The 18,186-nt window shown below is 40.4% G+C and overlaps 1 protein-coding gene across 3 annotated transcripts; it reads right to left on the bottom strand.

Moving 5' to 3' along the window:
- Positions 1-4,614: 4,614 nt before the first annotated feature.
- Positions 4,615-16,862, bottom strand: rbm26 (RNA binding motif protein 26). Of its 3 annotated transcripts, none has more exons than XM_049566121.1 (22): positions 16,389-16,862; positions 16,075-16,193; positions 15,835-15,953; positions 15,603-15,694; positions 15,243-15,514; positions 14,369-14,647; positions 14,018-14,260; positions 13,037-13,177; positions 12,790-12,930; positions 12,445-12,553; positions 12,175-12,331; positions 10,719-10,910; positions 9,446-9,547; positions 9,275-9,343; positions 9,082-9,180; positions 8,870-8,944; positions 8,054-8,218; positions 7,611-7,715; positions 7,267-7,470; positions 6,243-6,329; positions 5,508-5,621; positions 4,615-4,986 (listed from the first exon to the last, which is right to left on the bottom strand). In XM_049566121.1, exons 1-22 carry the CDS (start codon positions 16,445-16,447, stop codon positions 4,897-4,899), a joined length of 3,033 nt encoding a protein of 1,010 aa, XP_049422078.1. In that variant the 5' UTR covers positions 16,448-16,862; the 3' UTR covers positions 4,615-4,896. The 3 variants fall into 3 exon arrangements, with proteins under 3 accessions (XP_049422078.1, XP_049422079.1, XP_049422080.1); XM_049566122.1 differs by having other exon boundaries at positions 9,446-9,544; XM_049566123.1 differs by lacking the exon at positions 9,446-9,547.
- Between the last annotated feature and the right edge of the window lie 1,324 nt (positions 16,863-18,186).

Here is an 18,186-nt window from a genome sequence, read left to right as displayed (position 1 = left end):
TACAACCGAGGCTGCCGTCCTCACGCAGGCTCGGATTCCACACCAAAACTGCAGCTGCAGTTAGAGAAAAAAAAACGTGTCCCCAAACTCCAATGATCCTGAATGACTATGCTGATTATGATTTAGGGGCTGCTAGTTTTGTTTCAAACTGTGCCTTGCTTTGTGGCCGGGGGCCCTGTGTTGTTTAAAGGGTTGTCGGGGTATAAATACTAAATTAATCATGCTTTGGCTCAACTTGCTAGGGACTGAAATTTGCTTATGGAGGCCCATGATCACATAAAATATTAATGGCTTTACAGAGAACTGGCATTGTAGCGATGGGGGCAAGGCGTGTGAAAGCGTAGAGCAATGTGTCGGGAGGGGTCACTCTTAATTTGAGATCAGAAACACCTTTCTCATAGCTTCACCTTAAACGGATAAGAGACATATTTGAGTGACCAAAGCATAGTGTTCATTATCTGTCCATTAGGATTAATTTTGTACATATTATTCTACAAAATTGGTTAAGTGGTAATTGGTATTAATTGGCATGCAGGAGTGTTTTCATGTTGTGGAAAATGCAGGGATGATATTCAAATGAATCTGAATAAATACATCAGAAGTGTGTAATGTTATGCATTTTCCTGGTTGTTGCATATCCATATGACCGACTTCTTGAGCCCCCGGGGGCTTCTAAAAGAAACTACAGTCGTTTTCCCTGACAGACAACAAATCTCCAAGCAAACAAAAGTGAGACTTTGAACGAGCAGATCCTTTTTTTCCCAGTGAAACATACTTTCAATTTCATCCGCCTGCACCATAAACAAAAGAGAGCGAGAGGGGAAAAAAATCAACATTATTACAGCTCATTCCAAAATTTCACGCCATTTGTCTCCTTGACACAAATCAGAAACTAAAGATTGATATAATGGATGACACAGATTCTGTAAACTTGTTAGCCCACATTTCCAGAGCTCACACAGAGCGTAAACATTCTCTGCCCACTGAGACACAAAGGGAGGCAGGCAGAGCTTTCAGACATCCCTGCATGCTGGTCACATCACCACTGAAGCGGCTGGAGACGACACAGGACTCAGACCTAAGTTTTTCTGTAACACATTCATTTGTGTAGCTGCTCCACAAAGTACTACCGAACAGTTGTCACAAAACGTGGATATCTGTGTCAGTCAAACACAATGACGTGACAAATAAAAGCTACAGGTTCGTGACACAGCTACACAAGCGTTTGATCACATATGATGCTTGTGTGAGTTCGGTGGCACTACAGTAGGTAAATGAGACGACAGGAGGGGGCATTTAACACTCCCATACTGAGAGACGGAGGGATGAGGGAAGGTATTTTTGGTGCTGGCGCAGAGGGGGAAAAAGGGCTTAAATGATAAACAGCAGATATTCCACAAGAGCAAATCTGATTTCTCACAATTATCTCTGCAAGCCTGACAGGCACCAGGGGTGGCCCAGGAACACTGAACTGGAGGACACTGATTGGGTTATTTGTTCTCTCTTATTCGAGACTGAGGGATTGTAGAGGCTGTTCTGTGGAGAGCCTCTCTGCAGGTGTATACCAACCCCTTACAGGAAGCAAAATCCCTTTTACCTAAACACCACGACTCATATTCACTTTAGGGTTGGAGAAAACAAAAAAAGACCAGGTTTAAAGTCAGTGTTAACCCATGTGTGGCAGTAAGGCACTGACGACTCAGAATCACAAGATAGGCCTTTTACACATTAGATATTTTGACATGTCACAGTAGATAATACATAGGCGCAAATAATCAAATAAATAAGGGCCGAATTCAGTTTAGCTGCTTCATTTTCAGGGTCCTGACATAGTGCATGCTGGCTCGCCTTCACACTGTCATGGCCTACTGTGACACCTGAATACAACAGAGCCATTAAAGGGATAGTTCAAATTTTTCAATGTGGGACTGTGTGAGGTATTTATCCATATGTAACAGGGTCAATTATACAGCAGTAATATATGTAACAAAGTCAGATGTACATTTGTAATATTAAGTATTATAATTACACAAACTTTGTTTTAGTTGTTATTACCTGACATGCTTTGGCCTCCGTACTCAATATGTGGAGTGTTTGATACTCAGTTTCTGTACCCCACCTATAAAGCGGTGTCTCCCACCTTATCTCTCCCCTTCTGCTGTTATGCTCCATGGGAGAGGTAAGCGACATTGCTCCCGTAGTAATTTCCGTGTTTTAGCGCTGTCAAGAAGCTATGTTTGTTAGTTCAGTTTATGCTAACATAATCCTGTGTAACTTAATTTGTGTAGGGGCTCGAGTTTATGTGGCTGTATTTGACAGAGGATTTGGTTTTCACCTCGTTGTCAGGTATGATTTTTCTGTGTTTTATTGTACTTAATTGAATGTAACGTGGCTGCCTGTTTTGCTGTTGTGCGCCATGGTAGAGGGGCTCGAGTTTATATGGTTGTATTTGACAGAGGATTTTGTTTTCACCTCTTGTTGTCAGTTGTCAGGAATAAACAGAGATCACCTCCAAAGATATCCATGGTCTGGGCATCTTCGTATTAACACAACGCAGATAACAGTAGAGGTCACCAGTTACACAGTCAGTGTATTAAATATAGAAGATGACAGTGGACGCGCCTTAGTTTGGAGAAGCAGGCAGGAGTACTCTCATGGAAGCCAAGCAATGTATTGCTGTGGATGGGGACGACAGAAAAACATATTTTAGCCACCTAAAAACATCAATATCAGTGTAAGTGTATGCTATATTTCAAATATTTTCACTCCAGACTCCTTTGATTGCAGTAATTTTACAGTGCTTAACATGGAGCTGCTGGTCTACCGCTTCCTCAGTCTCAGTTTGTCTGTCTAGTTGGAAACCAAATACACAGCTCAACACAAACAAACAAACTCACTGAGGCAGCGGTAGCACAGCAGCTCCTGTGTGAAGCAAAGTCAAATTTTGTCAGTGGAGTCTGGCTTGGAAGAGAGCATAGACACATTTTACCCTGAGTTTAGTTCCCTGTTATTAAGGGTGACCTGACAGCAAGATACATTTGGTAGAAAACATTTTGAATATAGTATACACTTCAACTTTTAAAAATTTTTTTAGGTGGTACTTTTTAGAAATAAAATACATTTAATGCTGGCCCCATCCACAGCATTAAATTGCTTAGCTTCAGTGGCAATACTCCTGTCTGCTTCTCCAAACTCATGGTGGGCTGACCGCATCTACGAAACTGACTATGATGCTACCGTTGTTCTGAACCTCTCACACCCCTGACAGTGACCAGTGGACAAAACTTTTTCAGAGTGTCACCTGTCTGGACATGAAGCTCTTTGGATTGATTGATCACTTTTTTGTATTTGTATGTCTTTATCTGGACTTTTTGTTTTTTTAAATGTAATTGTTAACTCTATTTTGTGGATACACCTTGAAATGTGGCAAACAGGGCTATTTGTCACTAAAGTTAATTTTCTAAATACTCATAAAGGAATAAGTACACACACACACAGCACCAAAAAAAACTTGGTCACAGTAACAACAGACTATAATTTGTTACTTCCACTCCAGCACTTAATTGTCCAAATTTTCCACAAGGATCATTTTAGATGTATCTCATCCCATGTGACACTGTACCATGTAATGTAAGCCAAGTTCTCTACCACAGAAACTTTGCAGCTTTGTCTAAATGTAGAAAATAATGTTAAAACTTAAAATAAGTTTTTGTTGCATTTCACTCAGCCACAGATACAAGATGGCTCAAGAACACACAGCAGGCAATTCTCAAACACAGTAAAAAGCTCAGAACATTTATTAACAATTCATTTTAAGAAGTACTTTTAAAACAGCAGCCCTTAATTTACAAATACTGTTACACTAAATATAAAATTACAATGTGAAATGTTGAAGCCTCTGGGAGAGAGATGAGTTGTAGTGGGATACAGCAGATGGACTCCTGCAACAAAAGGAACACAGAAGTTTTTAGTTGTTGTCGCATTTGCATTTGGATCATAAATATTTCAGTTGAGCTCTGCAAATTTGTTAGGCTAGGCAATAATTAGGAGAAATTAATGCAGAATATGCTTTCAGATTGTCACAGTCTTACCTTGGCATGGAAATCATCTTACCATCTTACCAAATCCAAAAAAAATAAATAAAAAGTGATTGACTGATAGAGGTAGGAACTTTGTAGGAACTTTGCTCTTTAGGTGAAGAGGAAGATTTTTTTTTTTGTTTTTTGAAATGGTCTTTTTTCAGCTCTTTTTGGACTTTTTTTCACTGCCACAACATTTGCATTTTTTTGATTTTTTTTCCTTTTGTCTTTTTTTGTTTTGTTTTTGGCAGGATGTTTTCAGACCATTTCAATTCTTTATTTTTTGTACAATCCAAAGTAAAGCCAAGAACTGAGAAGCCAAGCTTTCATACAAATCATTTAAACTCAGACATAAAATATTTACACATGAGAATTTAAACCAGTCAACCTAATGCTGTCCTGCAAAAGCTACAGTCTGTCATTCTGTTAAATTACAACACAGGTTTCTGTTTACTTTAAACCAAGAGTTCAGCAAATGTGTCTTTAAAGTGATCGGCTGTCACGTGTTCAGACAAAATATTTGTGTTTGTGAACCAAAATAACAAAAAAAAAAAAAAAAAACAACACAGAACTATTTCTACAGTAAGAGCATTAAAAAATTCACTGTTGTTCCATCTGGTATACACATTAAAAGTTATCAAACTTGCACATGGTTCTTCTGCCTGTTACACATTTGTGAAGAGAAAAAAAAAAAAAGTCTAGCCAGAGTGAAATATGACTTGTGGGTTTATGACCAGGTGTTGAAATCTTATAAAGTTGCTGGATTGTTGCTCGTCTTCCACACCAGTGCAGCCAGGGAAGAGCGTCTGGCTGATCTTCATCTGCGCCAGGAGCGAGGCTCGTTGTCGTCTTCTTCCTCATCGTCATCTTGCAGCAATGCGTCGTCACTCAGCGACTCTTCCGGGTACTGATGGGATAAAATGAAAAGCACTGAGATTAATGCTCTTTGTAGAGGATTAAAAAGTGGAGGAAGGGCAATTTAAAGTGGAAAGACCTTTTATTTTGAGCATCATCAGCACTCAACTCGCAGCGTGTATTTAAAAAAGGTCTCTAGAGGGACTAAATTTTCAGCTTGAGAGTATCACACAGACCAGCTGCTTAATGAAAGTGGCCATGAAAAAGAACACACAAAGACAGTGATGCTGTAATGTGTAACGGCTCCCTCTTGTGTTCACAAAATGTAACACAACAAGAAACAGGTATAACATAAGTTTTTCTCATATCGTGTTTTAACAGAGAACATCCAAATATAAAGTAAATATTTCCTTGTAGATTTTTATTCTAGTATCAATGGCAGGACTGGGGGAAATAAGAGCGTTCATCATCTTCACAGCAAACCTTGCGCAAAATCAGCAGTCCTCATCAGCTACCATATAGGTGATGTAAAAAGAAGCAAAAATGTATGCACAGTGAGAAATGTCCACCAACCTCATCCTCCTCTGGCTCTGCCTCATCAGCATCCGCAGTACTGAGAGCTGTGACAGCCTTGTGCCAGGCCAGGCGTAAAGTCTGGTTGTTGAACCTGACTCCATGAAGAGCCGCCTACAGGTGGACGAAACACAGAGCAGAAAGGACATGTCGTTACAGGGGAAAGAAATTATGTGTAAGATGTGTTGATCAAATTTTGGCACTCCAACTGAAGCAAAATACCAAACGATGGGGTCCAAAAATACCTCTCGCTGTTGGAATCGTACCCTTCTCCCCCACCCAAATTAGTTTTTTGGGATAGTTGGGATAGACTCCTTTCCCACTGCCAGTAAATGAGTATGCCTTTCTTCTTCTTTTTTTTTTTTTTTACTAGTGTGGTACGTTCAACGTCACAAATGTGCCAAACAACAGGGTTAGTAAACAGTAGAGAGCAGCATGTATCTGTCACTTATTCTGTCACTAAAACTGAGTGCCAACTAATCTGGAACAATGTTTGAGCGCTGCTTAGATGGAGACAGACATTATTTTGTGGCGGTGGGTCACAGCATCACACCGTCACTGCCGATTAAAGCCAGAGCCAAAGCCAATCAATACCCATTATGTACTGCAGAGTCATTTGTCCCGAGAGTAAATGCTGATTTTAAACTTTCTCACTAAACACAAAAGCCAGATGTTCGCAGGTGTTAGAGGGGGAAACAAGAACATTTTAGTGTGTGTGGCTGGTAGTTAACTCACCTGTTCTGCTTCCGCTCTTGTCTTGTATGTGATGACTGCAGACAGGTTGTTTTCATTCATCTGGCAATCTTCAATCTCTCCAAATTGCTTCAAAATTGTGAACAAACAACATTTTAGTCACTTCACAAACAAACTCATTCTTGTACAATTGCTTAAAATTATCTTAAGCATCCTCTTTCTCAGTTACCAAACACAATTAAAGTGTTGAGTGTTTTTTTTCTACAAGTTGCTTTAAATATTGCAGCTCCTTTACTTGTTTCCCAATGTTACATTAAATTTGAGGTTGGTGGAAGTATCACAGCTGTTAAAATAAGCAGCAGTGGCAGTTTTTATACTCAAAACATACATGTACAAACAAACATGTAACTGTGACAGTCCAAGGATCTGACATCTGTGTGGAGATATTTTTTGTTTCCCTGTGGTTTTTATCGTTTCAGTTTATAATATTTTTGCTAATGGCTGAGGAGTGAATAATTCAACCTTGTGAAAGTTAGTTAAGACTTACTAGATGTGCCATGCACCATTTAGTTTGTATTTAGACAGACAGGACTGATTGTGTGTTGCTGTACCATACACCAGGTGGTCAGTTGCACTGTGCAGTTGTGACCACCAGGGGTCACTGTTGATTACTACACTCATAAATAGTACTATACAATATTTGTACTGAAATCCTTCTCTATGTTATCACTTTATGGTAACAATCTAATTACATATAATATAAAAAATATGATGCATATCATTTTTAAGCTGTGTTGATGTTTCAATTATGTATGTCATTCTGTCTGACCGCACCACGTGCAGCCTTAATCCAAAGTAAGGACATGAGAACAGCTGAAAGTTTTATTTGTGGTGTCCTGACTGACTGGAGAGCTCTGAATGTCCACCCCCCTCGACACTTACGCTAGCAGTGCCCTTTAACACAATCCTCTGATCTCCCACCCACAGTTTCCATCAAAAGGTCATATTGGTTAATTGTGGAGATCAAATCTCCGTTTCTTAGTAACGCAGCTATAGGCTGACTTACAGCAAAGTGTGGCAGCAGGTCCACATGGTCTGCTTCGGTGAAACCAGAAATCTCCAGCGCACGTGGTCGATGGTCCACGACTGCATGCACTGGCACACCTCTTCCACGCCCTCTGGAGCCTCTTCCCCTGGCCCTGTGAGCCCCACGGCCTCGAGGGTGGACCCCCCGGCCTCGTCCTGGTGTCAGGATTCCTCTTTTAGCTGCCTGGGTTCAATCAAACAAGTGAAAAGTCAAAAAACAATACAAATAAATAGGTAATATCTTCAACACGTCATCATTTGACTTTTGGAATTGAAACTCACAAGTGTGAGGGTCAGTTTTGCCCTTCAAGATCATAATAATACCTCAATTTGCAGCTGTGTGTACTTGATCTTCAACAAAGCCGTGTCCTCTCCAGCCTGGGTCTTCTTGTACAGGTCCAGCTCTGCGTCCAGCAGCTCCTTCTGTGCCTGAAAAAATTATTAGCTCACATCAGGAAAGACGACACTACATGTCTGAAGTAATAAGTTGAAGGTAACTGGATGAAGTAAAAAAAAAAACCCAAAAAAACAGAAAATCCAGTTGCCTTAGTCTCAAAAGAAGAAAAATGAAAGCTTGTTGAATGCAAACATTGAGCTATAAACCACATTCTGATTAAAATTACAAAGCAAAGCCAGGACGTGTGCATGCTGTCTATAACTGCTTGCAAGGTGAGGAGATATTCATTAAGCAAGAGTGAATTCAAACCAGTTTTCTTTTCGAAAAGCAAAACCAATCATGCGTGACACCAGCAGGGAGAAAGCACTACCTGAGCCTTGCTCTTGGCTGTGCGTAGCGAGCTGCAGCTTGAAATTCCCTTTATCTCTTCTTGCAGTTTGGTGATGCTCTTGGTCAGTGTGCCCAAAGTTTCCATGATCTTGGCCTTATCCTCCGCCTTCATCGCTTTGTTCTTCTCAAGTTTGGATATCAGGAGCTATAGAGGACGGTAGCAGAAAAAATGAATTCAAAAGTTAACTACTGGTTAACTACAATGCATCCTACTGGGTATTTACAAAACAACACCGTCAGCCATAAGTCACACAAGACAAGAGATAGGACGAGACTTAATACTGTGATAAAAATATGGATCATTTTACTTGATGTCACTTTAAAGGCAGAAAAAATAAGGCATGTTGGCACATGATCTTCAATCCCTTTGACAAAGATCACACAGTGAATGAATCACAGATCCACACAAAGCTCTCAAATACTGTTTGATAATCTACACAAACAAACCAATGCAGAGTCCACTGACCGGCTTGGTGACTCCTGTTGCTTAAATGCAAACTGCAGATCTTTACTATCTGTGTCATCACAGTTTGGGCAGTTTGTGCATGTGAACAGTATTTGGCTTCCCCCTTTGCCACCAGCGCCTGAAGCTCCCACTTGGGTTATCTATGACGCAAAATATGTAACCGGATGGACTTTGCTGGGGGTTGGGCGGGGAGCTCTGAGTGTTACTCATCAAGAAACAACTTTTTAAGGTGCCTCAACTGCTCCTTTATCGGCGACGGACATTTTAACAACTCACAGCAAGGGACACTTAAATGAACAAAACATAGACTTCTACTCCAGATTATCTTACCTTCTGTGTCTCAATGTGCTTCTCTAATATCTCCTGCTTCTTCTTCCGTACATCCTGCTGTAGTCTCAGAGCTTCCTGTAAAAGAAATCATGGGAAATGATTGGTACTGCCGTTTCTTTTTAGTATGAGAACCTGAGTTGATGCTTCCCATTTCATTCTCTACAATCTCTCCACTCCCCTTTTCTAACCATTCCCTTCATTTCTTGTCTCACCTGTTTCTTCTTCAGGGCTTCCTCTGAGGTTTTCTGTGCTGCCTTCATGGCAGCAGGATTGTATACGGTCTTTGTGAGGCCCATGGATGTTGAAAAAACCTGAGCAGGGGAGAAAACGGCAGCACGTAAGATTTACACAATGTGAATGAGGAGGAGAGAAATTCTTAAACAATTCTGAAAAGTGAGAACTTACTTTTTCAACAGGAGCTGCTGGTTTGGCAGAGAAACCCAGACGGTCCTTCACTGACACCTTAGAGGGACTCTGCTCCAGTGGAGAAAAAACACAATGTTTACACACACGTTCTGCAGATTTTGACAAGCCTATACAAAAAAGCACACCCTCAACACCACCGCCCACGCACACCTGAGAGGCTACACTGGAATCTTGTGAGGGCTCAGAGTTTGCAGTGAGCAGGGGTCCGAGGCGATCTTTGACAGACTGCTTCAAAGCCGTGGCCGAGGGCTGCTGAATGACAAAAAAGATGTCTGGATTAATGCATTTTAACACAGCCACCGTCAGATAACTATTCTGACATTTAATCTTCCAGTTCTCTTGTCGTGCTGATCTTATGGTGTATCACCATCTGTATCATCTACTTTATTTACTGACCTTCCTACGCCTCCTGTACGTGGAGGCAGCACTGGCACTGACGCAAAAGGTTATTCCAAGAAACAAAATGTGAAAGCCAAGATAAAACAATGCGGTGGTGTCTCATGCCCAGTTTTACAAATAATCACCCTTGAAGAGGGTGTTACATTTCACACGACGACAGGGCATAAATCACTGCATCCTCTACTTGGTCTATTGATCTATTTGAGCTGATGATGGCAGAGGAACTGGTTACTCCTCCTCTTCCACAATAGCTTTCTCTACTCAAGAAAGCATGTGTGTGACACACAATGGTGCGAGCCCTCTCAATTCTCAGAAAGTGACATCAAAACCATATTATTGCAGTTTCAAAGTAGCTCTATTTTTGTGGTGGCACAATGACCAGCACATCAATATGGTGTCCTGGAGAAGCGTCTCCTCATTTGCTGAGCTACAGCTGTCACGCCTCCCTGTGACTGGCACAGCTGTTTCGGAGTGATGAGACCAGTCATGTGATCTGTTAGTATATTTATCAATCACCATACCCTCTAATTGATATTCCACTTCACACAGCCCGTTTGCACTTAATGCTGCTGCACATAGTTGAACCAAAATAGCAGGTGCACCGCCTTTTAACACTTTGCACTGTCCATTGCACTTATCCGATTAAAATAATGCTCTATACTTGTGCTGCATTACACATATGAAATACTGTTTATTATTTACATTTAAATATTATTCCAGCAAACTATAAACTGTTCCCAGAAAAGCCAGGTTCACTGAAAACAGTTTAAGCTGCAAGACTCTAACTTACAGAACTAATTTTGTCTCTCAAAATTTAACTGTTCTGGTAACAAATCAAATAAATCTCAAATGCAATTTAACTTGTTTCAAGAATCACATTGGGTCAACTTGTTCTTACAAAACTGCATCTTATGTCAAGATATTTACTCTTGCTGGAAAATTCGACCCAGGTATATACTAGCAATATTTCTCGTTGGTGTTAAGGCCAAACATTATGAGTGACAGATTAAAAATGAATTTTTACCATGGCGGGCTGCGGCTGAGGCTGCTGCTGTGAGTGAGACTGGCTTTGTCCGTCACTCCCGTCATCGCGAAACCAGTGCACTCTGATGAAGCGGTTGTTGAGAACGGCCTCTGTGCTTTGCATAGCCCGCTTGGCCTCGTCTGGAGAGGCAAACTGGATCAGTGCCCCCTCTGGGTCATTCTGGAAGGCCACCTATCAAAAGGAATTAAAACGGTATTGTGAGGCAGTTACAATAACAGTGAGGCAGTTACAATAACAGTGGTGGAGCACATGTACTCTGAATCCTGCCAATAGATGATTTATCTGAACTTTACCACAACATTGTCGGGTTGTCAAATGGACACAAGAGCAACTCTATGATGTGATTTTCACCGTAGCATCCAGACAGTCACAGCTACTGTACATACTGCTCACTGTACTATTCAGTGCATAAACCAGCATCATTAACATATGAGGAAGAGGGCAGATTGTTGATTTTAAAGGATTCTTTTCAGATTATTGACTTCCTGTGACTTTTCTGACCTTAAGTTAGTCCTCTAATCTTTGCTGGCTTCACACTAATTTGGTTACATCAGAACTGTTGCATATAACATTACTGACTGCTGGCTATCTGATGATTTAAACAATGTTCATGCAGAAATTAGGAAATGAAATTCAAGGACTTGTCAAACACGATTTTCATTTTCAAGTACTTCACTTAAAGCAAAGAATTCATTTTCAAATATAAATTTTTATTAAACATAAATAAAATATTATCAGTAAGTAATCCGACTATTTTCAGTCGTAACTGTATAAAATTATCAACAAAATATTTAAATGGCATAAGGGCTATAAGGGCACCCCACATGGTGCAGGAGATCCTGCTGTGGTTGCCTGATTTCAGTAAGAATTCTCAACTTGTTACAAAAAGGAGCACACATGATGAAGAGAGGACAAAAATATCTTCAACATCTGAATGTATTGCAAGGAAACAGCGCCAGCGGGAACTTAAGTTTCACTTTCAGCTTTCGGTGAAGCTATTACATCGGTGAATAGAGAGGAAAACAGATGGGTGTGAAAAGCCGGTTCATGAAGTTCAGCCATGCAAATATAGGTGTACTGGTTTTGCTGTGGTTTTAAGAGAGGAGTGAAGTGAAAACAAACTACTATGTCGGCTGGGGTAGTGGTAATTTTCCCCCCTCAAATTTCAAGCATCTTGTGTGAACCCTGTTTAAAGACCTGACCATAACATATAATATAAAATAAGTTTTACCAGCACCTTAACATTTATACAGGGCATATAGTACTTACCTAATTGTATTGCAACACTGATTGCACTACACAATAACTAAATATTATTAATTAATATCATACTGTTTTGATTACAAGACAATTAAGTACTATTATTTATATGTAATTATTTGACTTTTAACCAATTGGTTTATTTTGATATCTACAGCAGCACATAGGGACTGACCTGCAGGTTAACGATGGTGCCAAACTTGCTGAAATGTTCATTGAGTTTGCTGATGTTGTTGAGCTCTGGAGGAATTTGCCGAACCAGCAGCTTGGTGTTCAGAGAGAATGGGGGTCTTTTGTGGTAGCCCTGGTGGTTGGGTTTGTTGAAGTTGGGTCTGAGCAAACAAGAGAAATTGTTAGCAGTTCAATGACGATGATATTAAACATTTGACTGATTTTAAGGAGACCTATGACTTTTATTTTTATTCACAGAGAAAAGGTGTCTTACTTGTCAAACCAAGGTTTCTTGGAGGGAAGGCCTCCATCATGAGACACAGCTGGTCTCTTCCTGGAGTCAGACTCCATAACGATCCTCATGCTGTTGTTTGGGACCTTGTCTGGAGAAAAACAAACACTGACAAGTCAGTTTTCAGACCACAATGCATACCGCTCAAAAAGAGAGATCACAACTCTAGGGCAAGAAAACAGACAGCCGAAACACAAATACAGCAGCATGTACTGAATACTGAGAGTTTGTGAAGCAGCAACCGTGTTAATGGCAGGGTGGAAAGTACATGCATGTTTTAAGATAATCTATTCAAAGCTCAAATGGCTCAATTCATGCAAACAATACCTCTCGGTGGCTGGTCTACCTCCCCCATTGTGAGGCCAATCAGGTTGGGTCTCTGGGCGTTAACCCGATGGCGGTAGATCGGCCTGGAGGTATTGGTGATGCTGGGAGCCTCAGGGTTGTACACATCTGTCTCATAGTTGTCTGGTCAGCAGAGAGAGAGAGAGAGGATAATTTAACTCAGAAAACAGCAAGGTAAGGTACAGTAACAATGATTTATAAATACAGTATCTTAAGACACAACCATTACCAGAAGGGAAGTGTGGCACTGAGGCCTGGGGAAGTGAGGGGCGCATCCCAGAGGTGACGATCGTGGGAACAGAGCTGGTCATAGAATTGGGCGGAGCATCCATGCCTGACGGTTGCAGAGGAGGGAGTGGAGGAGGGGGACCTGTGTCAGATAGAATTGCACAAAATGTTACAGATTGAGAAGTTCAAGCAAAACAGGAACTGGGTGAACCAAATAAGTAAATCTGACCTGTGTTGAACTGGCTATTATTTTAACTATTCACCAGGTAGGTAATTCCTTTTTGTCAACTTTTAAGTTAAGCTTTCAGATAGTTTTTTGTGGGTAAATTTCACACATTTTTAACAATAATGTTTTTTTCCTGTTCACTCATAGCAACAACTGACAGGATGTAGGCTTGGAGAGTCTATGGACCAAATTACTCTAGCAGTACACCAGCAATAATCACTTCCAGTTAGAAATCAGGCAGTTGTGGAGATATATAAATTCGGGAAACTTGTCAATTTCTGTTGTCATTTTCAGTTGTAACTGTAACATCTAAAAACATATTGTTAAACCGCTTTACCTTACACATTGACAGACTGGTGCCAGCGTAGACCAGCAACTCATTGTTCTGCTAAGTAAAATTACTCTTTTCATCAATGGAGTCTGGTAAATTGAGATAACAACTTCAACTTCCCATCGGAAAGTGCTGTATGACGGCAAGGTAAGGTGGTGAATATATTCTAAATATATATAAAAATATATATATCTATTACACTAAATAAACTGATACTGAGTTTCATTTTGAGTGTACATTTTTAAGTGGCTACAAACTCACTAATTGAGGCATGTGCATTTATTGTTGCCATATTTTTATTGCCATTTTGCTGTAATTATTCACACTTACTCCATGGTGCTCTCATATTTAAACTAATATGGAATAAAAATTCATAATAACAAAGTAAAACACACAAAGTTTGACATTCCATGCTGAATTCCTACCAGCAACAGGTGGAAGGCTGGGTGGGAGGGCGCCTGGTGGGGGCACGGGAGGCCGCAGGTTCACAGGTGGGGGGTTCATGAGAGGTGGTGGAGGTGGGAGGCCTGGGGGAGGTGGTGGGTCCACACCTGGGATTGGTGGAGGTTGGAAGGGCAGCATGTTGGGCAAATTGACATCCTCCACTACAACTGGGTCACTTCCATGGTCAAAAGGACACATGTCCCCTCTCATGCAGAAGCCTTTTTCTGGAAAAGACAGCAGCCACAAATCAAACACACAGAACAACAACAATAAAACACATCCAATGTACACACTTTTCCTGTAAATAAGAAAGTTTAATTAGCTTTCATTACCATCATAGTCACGGCATCGCTTCCTCGGTTGAGGGGGTGGTGCCCTGCTAAAAAGGCCACGATCCACAGGGTGTCCCGGTCGGAAGTCTGACCAACTCTCAGTGGTGTTGTTGCTATGATGATGTGTGGGAGCGATGACTGTAATGGTGCTGCTCAGTGTTGGCACGGGGAAGTGAGTTGTTGTTGCAGCGGAGACCAAGACTGCTGGGGTGTAGCCATCACTACCCTCTGGCCGGTCCACACGCTCATGATCAAACTTCAACTTTCCAGAATCTCGTTCTGCAAATAGACACAAATTGCCATTTATAAACGTAAAATTACTGCTATAATGCCATGTATTCCAGTGAGAAAAATCTTCTTTCATGGTTTTAATTCCTAAATATCTGTCGTTGACTGACTATGTTGTCTACTCATGTTCAGCTGCATCATATCCTATCACTGTTGGGATGTGTCAGTTCCAAATGCTAAGGTCAATGCTGATAAGTCATTGTGTACAGTAAGTTATTCATAAATTATTTAAACTCCTAAACCAGAAGTTATCTTAATGCCTAATTAACCCCAAAATACACCCATATAATATTAGAAAAACATCTCTGGAAACCATGAGATCATTTTTGTGTTTAAGAAGCTTCTTGGTCACTTTAATCTGACTGGACACACTTTGAAAGGTCAGCAACAAACAGGATCAAAGTTCAAATGAAGTGAACTTTGAACAGACTACCAAAAAAAAAAAAAAAAAAAAACGAGTGGTGTTCTGGTGTCACTGATCTCTCCACAGAAACACAATGGTTTGAACGGGCACAAAGTGATCATGTTGGTAATCACGACAACCTTCCATTATCTTAGGTCCAACAAACAAGTTTCAGATTCTTACCTCTACTCCTGCTTCTGGACCGAGTCCTGCTGTGTGACCGGCTCCTGCTGCGATCTCGATCCCTATCTCTGTCCCGGTCTCTATCCCTATCCCTCTCTCTGTCGCGGTCTCGGACGCGATCCTTGCTCCAACTCCGGCTGCGGCTACGACTGTAACTGCGACTGCGGCCTCTCCTGCGATTGTAGCGATCGCGGTAAGAGTCCCTCCTTGGTGGGATGCGGTCATATTCCCTCTTCCTGGAGCGGTCATCTCTCTTGCGATCATCTCCTCTCCTAAAAGTTTGAGTAAACAAAGATATGATAATTAATGAAAAGTGAATACAGGCTGAAAGAGAAAGTTTGAACAGGCAGCTGCACACACCTGACGTCTCTGCTGTAACGAGAGCTTGACTGCGGTGGACTGTGATTTACTCGCCGAGGGAACTTTTTCTCCCGTTCATCTTCCCGATTTGTCTAAGCAAGGATAAAAGTATAATATATATTTTAGTCTAAGATTGCCACTGACATGAGAAGTCCCCAATATTGTTTGGTACTATTATGCAAACATGAATTGAAAGTTTCTCCATCAAATATTCTTAACATTATAACATTACCTCATCTTTTTTCTGCTCATCTTTCTCAACTTTGATCAGAGTGGATGGTACCACTGGCTGCGGGAGGTAGTTTTTGTTGTTAATGGCTTCAAAAAGCTTATCCACAAACGGCTGGGTCTCTGAAATCATATCAAAGATAACATGTTAATACACAGATAAACAATAACACACGCTGGATCACGTGATACACCAAACAAGGCTTGCAAAGTACAGCTTTCATGAAGCAGGGGGAATACTTACCTTTCTGAAGAAATACATCCAACTGGTCTATGCACAGGGCTTTCAGTTCCTTTTCACTTTTGTCTTTCTTCACCAAAGCGACAACATACTTTGCGAGGGCAGAGGGGTCTGCATCACAGCTGGAATTACAGACACACGAGCATCGCAATAAATAATACAGAAATGACAAATAACCTAGAAAATATGACGTTACCGGAAATGAATTAATGACACCCTGGAATTTAGGTTTACTGTGTGTGTGTTTCTAAAATTAGCTTGTATAACTGCTCAGACTGAGCTAGGAAGGCTAATGCTGTGTAGTTAACGTTACTTACATGGGCTCGAGGGTTTCAGACAGCCATGTTTTCAAGGCATCGAGGTTTTCAATGATCATCTTAGTTCCAGCCGAACTTTCCTTCCACCGCGGCCAGAGTTAACGCCAGCTGAGGTGACTTTGCTTATCTGTTTAAAAGGATAACCGACATTAGCTGGTGAAACTAGCCACTTCAGTGGTCTTTGGCTAGGTTGTGGTGCTAACAGCTAGCTAAACAGCCGCGTTAACGTTGGTTAGCTTAGCTACGCTAGCATGCGTCTTTCCAGGCCACAAACACGCTGCACAGTTCCGCGACTTTCGTTAAGTATTTATGTTATAAATGCAGACTGGGAAAGTCTATTATTTTTCAATGTTCAACCAACTAACTCTGAAGACTTTAAATTATGTTTATCATCAAAACTCAAAGGAGCATCCACGCTGAACTTGCTACGTTATCCCCTCTCACTCTAGCTAACATGCCATGGCGACTATTTACTTCCGCTTCTATTCTCGTTGACAGAATATCGCGAGAGTAAGATATAAGCTCTTCAGTACATGAGCTACATGGATTTGCATTACTTTTGCTTAATTTTCTTATGTCGTTGTTGTTTTTACTTTTTTTCTGTATATATGTACCCCAGGGCAGTTTTATGTGTAATGACCTATGCATTTGTTTCTTTAATAAAGAAATAAAAACAACAATAACAACTTACAGTTCATTTGGACCAAAGCAACAGAGCAAGGGTCACATAAAAATGTACAAACATGCACCAGTAATATTAAGAAATGTACAAAATTTTAATCAAAGTTAATAACATCTAGAAGGGGGTGGGTATTTTTTGGAGGAAAACCTGGAACTATGATCCCTTTGGAATCCAGTGTTAACCACTAACTTTCCTCTTCAGCAACTCAAACTTAGAGAAATAACTTAGCCCCACAATAATGTCATTTAGCTTACAGTCAATACACTATGTCTGTTTCTATCAGACTATTGAGTTAAAGGTTCTATAGTATGCTCATATTTAGGTTCATACTTTTATTTTGGGTGTCTACTAAAACATGTTTACATGCTTTAATCTTCAAAAAACACATTTTTTTCCTCATACTTTCTGCCTAAATATACCTCTAATCACCCTCTGTCTGAAATGCTCCATTTTTCTATCTTTAGACTGTTTCTCAGGTCCATGTTTACGTCTTGTCCGCTGATGTCATTCACATACACAGCAAAGCACTCTAATATGAAATACAAAAGGACCAATTTAGAAAGTTTATGTTTCAGGCAGTCTATTTGGTATACTTGTGACATCACAAATTCAAAGAAATCCTGATGGCTTGTTTAAAAGCACAGTTTCTGAATATGAACTGTGTACATTGTTCTGTGGACTGAGCGTTTTGATGCATTTGCAGTATTTATATAGCACCTATACCTACTTTTTTTTTCTTTTAAATCTGACTTTTCACAATATGGGACCTTTAAATATTTCAGTTGGAGACACTTTTTACACATCATTATTTATCATTATATGATATAGATGTATTATTTACAGCCATTTTATACAAATGTCCATGTTACATGACATTTTAATTTTATGGTTATATCAGTGCATCGGTGTGAATTTACCTCACCTAATGAACTCAGGAACTTAACTCTCAAAAACCACAGCAGAGACATTTATTTTATTTAGTTATCTGTCCATGTCTGTAATATTTGAAAATAATTATAAAAGTTTTATTTTGATAACTCACCTTTACCAGCTGACACGGACACTGAAATTGCATTATGGGCTTTAAGACCTTGACAAAGGATAACTTACACAATG

The sequence above is a fragment of the Epinephelus fuscoguttatus genome, linkage group LG2 (genome assembly GCF_011397635.1).
Source record: "Epinephelus fuscoguttatus linkage group LG2, E.fuscoguttatus.final_Chr_v1".
In the NCBI taxonomy this organism is placed as follows: domain Eukaryota; kingdom Metazoa; phylum Chordata; class Actinopteri; order Perciformes; family Serranidae; genus Epinephelus; species Epinephelus fuscoguttatus.
This window is presented reverse-complemented; position numbering and strand designations above follow the sequence as displayed.